The 9,889-nt window shown below is 46.2% G+C and overlaps 1 protein-coding gene across 1 annotated transcript in view; it reads right to left on the bottom strand.

Moving 5' to 3' along the window:
• Positions 1-4,504: 4,504 nt before the first annotated feature.
• Positions 4,505-9,889, bottom strand: part of LOC105756127 (UL16-binding protein 1-like) — a 7,373-nt gene continuing 1,988 nt past the window's right edge. Inside the window, exons 2-6 of the mRNA XM_023728325.1 lie at positions 8,044-8,173; positions 7,459-7,757; positions 6,918-7,193; positions 6,212-6,335; positions 4,505-4,986 (exon numbers count right to left, since the gene is read on the bottom strand). Of these exons, the coding sequence (XP_023584093.1) occupies positions 6,220-6,335; positions 6,918-7,193; positions 7,459-7,757; positions 8,044-8,173 (821 nt within the window). The 3' untranslated portion in view covers positions 4,505-4,986; positions 6,212-6,219. The remainder of the gene's footprint in view (positions 4,987-6,211; positions 6,336-6,917; positions 7,194-7,458; positions 7,758-8,043; positions 8,174-9,889) is intronic.

The following is a 9,889-nucleotide window of genomic DNA, read 5'->3' as shown; positions in this document are numbered from 1 at the left end:
AAGATTCTGGTCCCACAGATTCTCCAGTGTTACAGCAAACTGGCTGAGGACAGCAGTTAACTGTCCTCTAATCAACAATGTTTTCTAATAGATTCTATCCCGATGGAGCCCACAGCTTTCAGGAAACCAAAGTAACTACTCATTGGGAAAAGTGTGGAGGCTCTGAGGCAGGGGTTTCTATTTCCAAGATTTGTCTCGTGAAAACTTCTAGCTTCCAAGCTATAGAGCTGCGATGAGGCTTCTAATATCTATCATATCCTGCAACTCCACCCCAACTGGTTGTTGCTGATTAAGTAATGTTTGCAGCCATCATGTTGTCCATTGGCTTTCTCAATGGTCTCATTCATTCAGTCATTATTCATCTACCCAACTAACATTTAAATCACTTAACTTCATGTGTCAGGCCCAACTGGTGATAAAGGGTACATCATCACCTGTTGAGTCTGAAAGAGACTCCTGGTTCTTGGGGGTCCTCATGTCTGACCTTCGTTGACACCCACTCACAGAGAACCCCAGTGACAGAGAAGGTAGCCATAGGCTGCAGTGCAGGGCTAGGTCTCTCATCCGTGGTGGCCCTGGGCTTGACTGACTGCAGGGAAGGCAGGACTAATCATCAAATTAGGAAACATGGGGAGTCCTTGGCATGTGCAAGCACAGGGTTACTTATGTGATCTCGTTCAATCTCTTTTCATTCCATAAGTAACATTTGTTATTTTACAGATGTGCAGATTGATGCAGAAGAATGTTAAGAAACTTGCACATTGCTAAGCAGCCAAAAATTTTTTCGGATACCTGGGTCCTGTTTCTGAAAGTATGATCTATAGAGCATACCTATTCGAAGTACCTCTAGAACAGAGTTCATCCCCATCTGGGGTCTGGCGGGAGTCTGGCCCCAGGAGCTTGCACTAGGGCTGAGCCATGATCCTCAGGTGTCCACAGAAGCCCATCCTCCTGCTCACCTGGCTGACCTGGCCTGGTAGGAATGGTAGCCTCCTGCCTCCCTTCCTGCTTACCTGTCACCTTCCCCGAGTAACCCAGCCTCATGGGTTGGGGCTGCCAGGTCCCTTCTGGTTGCCTCCTCCCCGAGGTCAACCCAGGCTCCTGTTCCCCAGCCCTGTGCACGGGAATCTGTTTTTAACAAATGTCATCTGGACCCAGCAGCTTGGTAGCTGTTGTCCACAATGTCCACAGGCCTCACAGTGACTGAGGCCAAGATGCAATTAGGGTTTCCGTTTGGGGGTGACTGGGGAGAGCCAAGTGAGAAACTGAATGGAGGTGGGGCTCCTCCGTGGATTCGGGCTGTGCTTAACATGCACCACCTGCTGCCTAAGGCGATTCTATTTATCACATAATTACTGCACAAGGGCCACAGTATTTTGATTGCAAATGTTTTTTACAACAGTCTCTTTATAAAAAGAGATACAGTCTATTTTCAAAGACTACATGAAGTAAGTGAAGAGACAGACAATTACATAATCAACTAGCACAAAGTGAGATCCTCTTAGTGTAGACTTGGTATTAGGAGTGGCTGATTTATTTAGGCTGCAGAGTGTGCAAAATACTTGATAGGAGGTTATTTTTGCCCCACTTTGATGGACAACTATCTCTTGGCCAATGGGAAAGGGAATCCGGGTAGATAAATATGCAAGAACAGAAAATAAGGAGGCTGGATGGCTTGGATCAGCTGGCAGACAAGGCAATTCTGACCATAGGGTACTGGAGATGTAGTGATGTCAGGAGGTGAGAGGGGACAGGGAGGACGTGTGGGGGCATCCCTATGTCAGTCACTATTTCACAGGCAGAAAATCAACCAGGAAAAACAGCCTTTCTCTGTGCTACTTGTGAGCGAGCCCACTCACACACCCACACCCACGTAAGCACACACAGTGTGGAGGACTAAACTAACCTCAGAGGTGCTGCCTAATTATCCCTCTGAGACAGAGTCAGAGCTACCAGCTCCTGCGTGGAAGGGAGGGTCAGGATCTGAAAACAAAAGTGAATTTCCCCAGCTCCTACTGGAGGCCTGAGCTGCTTGGTCTCTAGAAGGGCCAGGGGCTGCCTCTGCTGATGAGGAAGAGGAGGGAGGAGTGAGAAACGCTGGGGGACAGAAGTGAGAACAAAGAGGCGACCTGGCTGTGGGGGCAGGAGCGGGGCCTGGGGTCTGGGGAGCCTGGGAGGTTTAAATGCTTTTTAGCTTCTCTATTGTGCTGATTAAAGGCACACTGGCAGTGCAGGGGTTAAAGGGATGGGCTGCTAACCGAAAGGTCAGCCATTCAAAACTATCATCAGCTCTGTGGGAGGAAGAAGTGGCAGTCTGCTTGATAGAGATTTATAGCCTTAGAAACCCTATGAGGTCGCCATGAATCAGAATTGACTCAAGGGCAGTGGGTTTAGTTTTTTTGGTTTATTGTGTTTATTGAGTCATTGCCCTTCTTACATCACATTCTGGAAATCACAATATCCTTAAAATCCCAGTTGTTTTTTTTTTTTTTAATTGTACTTTAGGTGAAGGTTTACAGAACAAATAGTTTCTCATTAAACAGTCAGTACACGTATTGTTTTATGACATTGGTTAACAACCCCACGACATGTCAACCCTCTCCCTTCTCGACCTTTTTTTTTGGTGAAAATATACATAGCCAAAGATACACCGTTTCAAAAATTTCTACGTGCACAGTTCAGTGACATTGATTATGTTCTTCCAGTTGTGCTGCTATTCTCACTTTAGATGAAGGCTTACAGAACAAACTGACTCTGAGTAGCTAAGGTTAGAGAGAGGAATTGCCACAGAAGTGGCTGGCAACGAGGTACAGAGATGTGGGAAGGTGAAGCCTGGATCCAACAGGAATTGGATCATTGCTGTTTCTTCCAAGTCAGTTAACGATAAAGGTGGGGTTTTCCCACCTTCCGCCTTTTATATTGCAGTTTGTAGCACAGTACTTCCAATAGCAAAAGGATTGGAGGCATTTAGGAATTTTCAGTCTTCTGTATGTATTGCAGATGTGGGTTGTGGTTGTTTTATTTGCCCTCTTGATTGACTTGTATCAATTTTAAAGAAATGGAAAGATTTAGATTTAGGTAGCCACTGATACTGGGTGTCAAATCAAAATCATTACTAATGGACCGGAAAGATTTCAAAAGTTTTCATTCAGCATTTTGGTGATTTAATTTTTGACACTGGTCCAGTCAGCCAAGGACACTGAAGCAGAAATCTCTGACATGATTTTTAGAGTATATTCTGTTAATGAATATTTACGTTGCTAATTTTTGGGTATGATATCATTACAATAAACAATCAAATACGTACATGCTTTTGAGTAAATATTAACAAAACTGGAACTAACATTGGATTGCTGTGAGGTAGGATGAGCATATCTTCCCCTGTACTAAATCCACTGCTGTCAAGTTGATTACGACTTATAGCGATCCTACAGAACAGAGTAGAACTGCCCCATAGAGTTTCCAAGGAGCGGCTGGTGGATTTGAACTGCCGATCTTTTGGTTAGCAGCCTAGCTCTTAACCACTGCACCACCAGGGCTCCTCCACTGTACCAGACATTGTTAAAGTGTATTTCAAAGGATTAAGTCCATTTTTACTCCTAGAACAATGTAAGAGAATTCCTGTTCTTCCATTTCTCTTCAGTGCTTAGTATTGATCTATTTAAAAGTATTTGCCTATTTGATGGGTGTGTAAGGGCATCTCCTAAAACCCCTCTCTCCTGCCCGATGAGTTGATTCTGACTCATATCAATCCTATAGGACAGAGAACTGCTCCATAGGGTTTCCAAAGCTGTAAATCTTTACAGAAGCAGACTGTCATGTCTTTCTCCCACAGAGTAGCTAGTGGGTTTGAACTGCTGACCCTTTGGTTAGCAGCAGAGTGCTTTAACCACTGTGCCACTAGGGCTCCAAGGGTATCTCATTGTTCCTTTAGCGTGAAATGTTGAATGAAAACTTTTAAAATCTTTCGAATCCATTAATAATGACTTTGGTTTGACACCCATATCAGTGGCCAGCTATCTTGGATTATTTGGGAGATTTTGATTCTTTTCACAGGCTTATTGACCATTTGGAAACCCTCGTGGTGTAGTGGTTAAGAGTTCAGCTGCTAACCAAAAGGTCGGCAGTTTGAATCCATCAGGCACTCCTTGGAAACCCTGTAGGGCAGTTCTACTCTGTCCTGTAGGGCTGCTATGAGTCAGAATCGACTCGACGGCAATGGGTTTTTATTGGCCATTTAAGAGATGCCCATAGCCTTTGCCTTTGCCTGGTAAACTTTGTAGAACTAGACTTGTTCTTTCTTTCTTTGTTTTTGGCAGGAATTCTTTATATAGTGTGGATATGATCCTTTGTTAGTGTGGGGAATAAAACAACTTTTAAAAATAGGGATTATCTTTCAATAAGAAATCTAGAAAAATCACTGGTTGTCTTTTCCCCATACTGTGGAAGAAGGAAGTGCTTACAATTCTCCAGTAGGATATAAGATGAAACTTGCAAACAGTTAAAATTTCAGAAAATAGAAATGTTTATTTAAATATTGTCACAGTGTAATAAGTTAGTAAAGGAACCAATGATAAATATACTTTTGATTTTTTTAGAAGAAGGTGAGTTTCTTTCTCGGAAAATACAAACCATCTCTGAGGCAGTGAGATTGCACAGACAGGATTCTAAGAACTCCCTGAGTTTCCACAACCAAATGGAAGATGGAAAACATTCACTTGGTTGAGATTTCTCATTCACACAGAAGGTCCAGGGCAGGAATTCTTTCAGTAGCACCAAGAGAAAAAGGCACAAAAAGATCCAGAAAAGGGCACAGTAGGACAGTCACCTATGGAATGTTGCATCTTCACGATCAGCACCTGCTGTAAGGCTGGACCCTCCTGATGGTCGAGAGATGATGAGCAGGTGATGCAGAAGCTGCCAGGCCAACAGGGAGAACAGCTGGACTACACCACAGATTCCAGGATTTCTTGGAGCAGCTTCTCCCTTTAGAAAGGAAACATGTTTGTGCAAATGGCTGAGGAAATCCTGGCTCAGTTCTCCTTGGCTATCCCATCCCCATCTCTCCCCATCTCAGAGCCTATCCCCACTAAGGGCCATGAACTTCCCTTCTGACTTCCCTCACCCTGTGTCCTGCAGCCTCTACCAGCCTCCTGCCTCCGTTTCTGCATCAACAGAGTCAGCCCAGGCCCTGCTACAGATGGTTAGGGCTGAGGACTAGAGCCAGGGGTGAGTCCATCTGCTCCCTTACTCAAGTCCTGATCTTTCCTTCCGTGGCAGGGCCTGCAGGACCAGGGGAAGCCCTTTCCTAAGAGAGGGGCCTGCATCCTGGGTCTTCAAGCCTGGGTAGATTGGCAGGCAAATATCCTTCTCTCTCAGCCCCTCCTCTCCCTAGTGGTAGCACACATAGCTCTGAGCATGACTGTGCCTGCCTCCACTCTATCCACTCCTTGTACAGCTCTGTACCACCATTCTCCTGAGTCCACCCTATTCAGATGGGTGGGCACTCAGCTGGCTCAGCGATCAGGAGTCTGGCATGAGACTAGATGCCATATGCTTTGTACCAGGGCTGAGCCAGGATTCCCAGGTGTCCACTGAGACCTGTCTTCCTTCTGAACCTGATCCTGGCCCAGGTTCTGCCTTACTTGCTGCAATATACGACATTCTCTGTAGGAATATGTAACTGGACTTGAGTCTATTAGGCTGGGCTTGCGAAGCCCTTTTCAGTCCCCTTTTTCTAGGTTTAATCCCAGGCCCTTCTTTTGCCGATTGATGGATGTAATCCCCTCACTCTTGATTTCATCATGTGGAGCAAACAGGTTGCTGCCTCACCAAATTTTCAGTACTGCCCATGCCTTGTGTTCCTGCTGTCTCCACACCTCCCAGCAGGTGGGCTCCTCCCAAATAGAGACCTTGGTCTGCATCAGGCCTGATTTCGCTAAGCCCCGTTAGTAGCAACAGCTCTGAGGCCTTGGTCTGGGCCTTTCCCCTGTCCCACTGACCTTTAACAGTAAGGATTCATCGAAACTCAGGGCTGACCAAGCCCAAGTCTTTGCTATCAAGTGATAAGCGGTCATATTTACTATGTGTCATATGTATGATGAGAAGGTTCAGTGGCTGGGGCAGGGGTAACACTCTAGGATTCACCTACCCCAAGGGTTCACACGAGGCTCCCTGCCCTGTGCTGCCCTCTCAATTCTGCCCACAGTACCTGTCACTCTAAAGGCCTTGGGTGCCAAGTAGGATTGAGCAGCTAAAGATCAGCAGGACCATCCAAGGGCTTGGCGTGATGGCTGTGTTGGCTTGGGCTGTGGTTGCTGCCATGGTGACTGGTGCTGAAACGGAAACAGAAGAATGAAAGTCCTTGGCCAGACACACATTTTCTAATCCTTTACTATGTGGCAGCCTCTATCACAGGTCCTGGTGTTGAAGATGGATATGAGACGGGTCTGTCCTCAGGAAGCTCAGACACCTAGTGGGGGAGGCAAAAGCTTACAATACAACAAAGCACTCTGGCTCAACCTAAAGAGGAGGCGATGGATAAAGATGCAGTGAAGGCTTCTCAGGAGCTGACATACGAGGTGGTTGTGAAGGGTTTCCAGAAATACACCCAGTGAAATGAAAAGTGATTCTAGGAAGAGGGAACAAGAAGAAGAAAAGATCTGGAAACATAATGACGCCCATATGTTTGAGGCCAGCAAGAAATCCACTGTGAAGGGACCCCAGGGGCCTACATGACGAACAGATATCAGGAGGTGAGAAGGGAAAGGGAGGTTGGGGTGAAAATCTCTATGTCCACTATTCTCCCAGGAAGAACTCATTGAGGATTGGATCTGTTTCTCAAACACACACACCCACACCCACACAAACACACACAGAAAAGGAAGCTACCGTTTCCTTTTCTACTTCCCACTTACCTGTTGGCTCTAGCATTTTCTCCCACTCAGCCAAAAACCTCTCAAGCCATCTATGGCAATCTCCTTGTGAGGTGGTCAAGAAGAACATCTTCAAAGTCTCGTTCTTCTCCCACGTCTCTCTCATCAGTCTAGATCCAGGATGCCCTTCGCTCCACTTCATGTTCTCCGAGTCGAAGAGGAGGAATACATATCCGTCAAAGCCGAACTGCCAGAATGCTCGGGTGCGTTTACCATCTTTATGCTGGCAACACATTTTGGCCTGCAGGGTGAGAGGAGCTGCCCCCCCCCATGGAGAGAGATCACGCTGTAGTCCTAACCAAACTTTTGCCCACATCCAGTTCCTTTGTTTCCCTCTCACGTCCTGACCCTGTTCTATCCTCCAAGTCCTGCCCTTGCTGAATGCCCTCTTCACTGGACCAACTTTCCATGGTGTGTTCCCCCCGCCCCACAAACTCCATAATGGCCCCACACTCCTTCTACATCTGTTTTTCTTCTGCCTTCACCAAGCTGACCATCAAGCAGGGGGCCTTCTCAAACTTACCCCTGATTTTATAATTCTCCAGTTTAATATCAAGCAGAAGCTCTTTGAACAACTTTGCCGCATCTCTCAGAGTTTCGGTCTGATCTCTCCACTCGTCTGTACCATTGACTTTAGTTCCCAGGGGACCCAAGGTTATAACATTGTTGCTGCCATAGTCATAGTAAAGAAAAGTCCTTCCATCCACTTGGCCTTGTATCTCTATATACCGTTGCTGTCTGGATGAGAAGTTGTAGCAAAGGGAGTGTGCATCTACAAGAGAAAATCTCAGATGAGGGTTGGGGTGGGGAGAAGAGGACCCACTAGACGCCCTCCCCCAATATATGTGACATCAAGAGCATCTCTCTGCAGGGCTGGGCTGGCAGAGAGAGGAATTCTCCTTCCTGCCACTCACCCTGCACCACCAACTCCTGAATTCTTCCTCAGCCCTGTCTTCCCTGTGACTCACTGAGGTTCTGTGAGAAATGCCACAGGGTTAAACCCTGATGCCACCTTCTTTGCTGTGATGGAAGATTTGTGAAAACAAACCACAGTATTTGTTCTCTGGGAGAAGACACTCCCGTAGAACAGAATGGAAACAGACATTACGTTATAAGGAAAATGACAATGACAGAGGCCCCCAGGATGGGCTTCATGCTGAAGAGCCTGGGCCTTGGCAGCAGAGGGGCCCCTGTGTGTCTGCACCTGCTGGGCCCATCACCCAGGAGTATCTCTGGGACTGAAGTCAAGGGGGAGCTGAAGAGAGGACCCCATTAGACATGCGTGAGGGAGGAATTCCTAAAACAAGGTTTCCAAACTACCTCAGGGACTTAGGAGAACAGTCAGCTGGAAAGGATTCATACAGGGATTGGGGAGACTCAAGATCAGAGATTCTCAGAGAATCTTGGCCCTGGAAAAACATATACCTCACATGTTATGGATTGAATTGTGTCCTCCAAAAATATGTGTTGTAAATCCTAACCTCTATTCCTGTGGTTATAATCCCATTTGGCAATGCGTAGTCTTTGTTATGTTAATGAGGCAGGATTAGTGTATAGTGTGCTATGAGTCAATCTCAGGAGACATAAAAGAAACTAAACAAACAAGCAAGGTAGCAAGCAGAGATGGGGGAAGAGAGATGCCAAGCTGCATGAAGATCACCTAAGAGCAGAAGTTCAAAGGGATGAGGACCTTCCTCCAGAGCTGACAGAGAGAGAAAGCCTTCCTCTAGAGCCAGCACCTTGAATTTGGACTTCTAGCCTCCTAAACTGTAAGAAAATAAATTTGTTTGGTAAAGCCATCCACTTGTGCTATTCCTATTATAGCAGCACTAGATAACTAAGACACCATGTGAGCACCCAATGTAGTCTCTCTCTCTCTCTCTCTCTCTCACACACACACACACACACACACACACACACACACACACACACACACACACACACACACACACACACACACACACCCCTGAAACCAAGAGGGACTCACACCAAAAATAAACAAGAAAAGCTTGGAGAACATAGGTACAAAACCACACAAGAGGACACCCTCGCCCTTCCCTGAACTAAGGTACACTGTTCCCCTCCAGTGAGGATTCCAAATGGCACAGATGAACTGGACTCAGGGAGAGAACAAAAGACATCATTACTGCACAAAAGACCAAGGCAAAGAAAATGCGTAAAGCCGTTAATGGTAATGACTTTGGGCAAGTCCCTCAAGTTTTTGAAAAGAATAGTGAATGAATGCAATAATACACACACATTAACCATGACCACAAACACAAACTGGGCACATACTTCACGTGAGTATAGCGGACAGAGCGTCGTTTGATAAATGTAGGACTTGAAGTCTGAAGACCTGATATGTGGGGCTGGGGCAGGTGTCTTAACCTCATAGTGTCCTGAGCTAGACCATGGAAAACAACAGATCCTACTTCACATATTTTTATTTTGTTTTTGAGAAGCTTAACTGAGAAACTTGTAGTGAAATTATTTGTAAAAGGCATATTTAAAGAAACCTTTGACTTTAGTGGTCCATATGGTTTAGATGGGAAGTCAGAATTGGGGAAGCAGCATTTCCGATGGGTCTTGGACCTGAGGTGTTGGAAACCCGGCTCTGGTCCTGCTCACAGGGCCTTCTCTGAGTTCACAGACCCACACAGTGGTCACTGTATACTCCCCGGATATGTAACTGGAATGGAAGGTCTTCCTAGTCAGTGAGTTATCTGACTGATTCCTCCCAACCCCAATAGTATTTTACAATGATAGATGAGTATCACCCCGAAAACCCTACAGGTTGCAGAAGCTGGTCCCATCCTATCCCCACTGAATCCCCAGCCTGGGCCCTAGAAGAGAGGTTGGGAAACGTCTGTAAAAGGCTGATGAGACGCATGGGATTTGGGTGGAATGGGTGGTAGAAGGTGTGCAATAGGCGGTGGACACTGAATGAGGGAAGG

Source organism: Trichechus manatus, unplaced genomic scaffold (assembly GCF_000243295.1).
Source record: "Trichechus manatus latirostris isolate Lorelei unplaced genomic scaffold, TriManLat1.0 scaffold00002, whole genome shotgun sequence".
Lineage (NCBI taxonomy): Eukaryota > Metazoa > Chordata > Mammalia > Sirenia > Trichechidae > Trichechus > Trichechus manatus.
The sequence above is the reverse complement of the archived record's forward strand: the minus strand, read 5'-3'. Positions and strand labels throughout refer to the sequence as shown.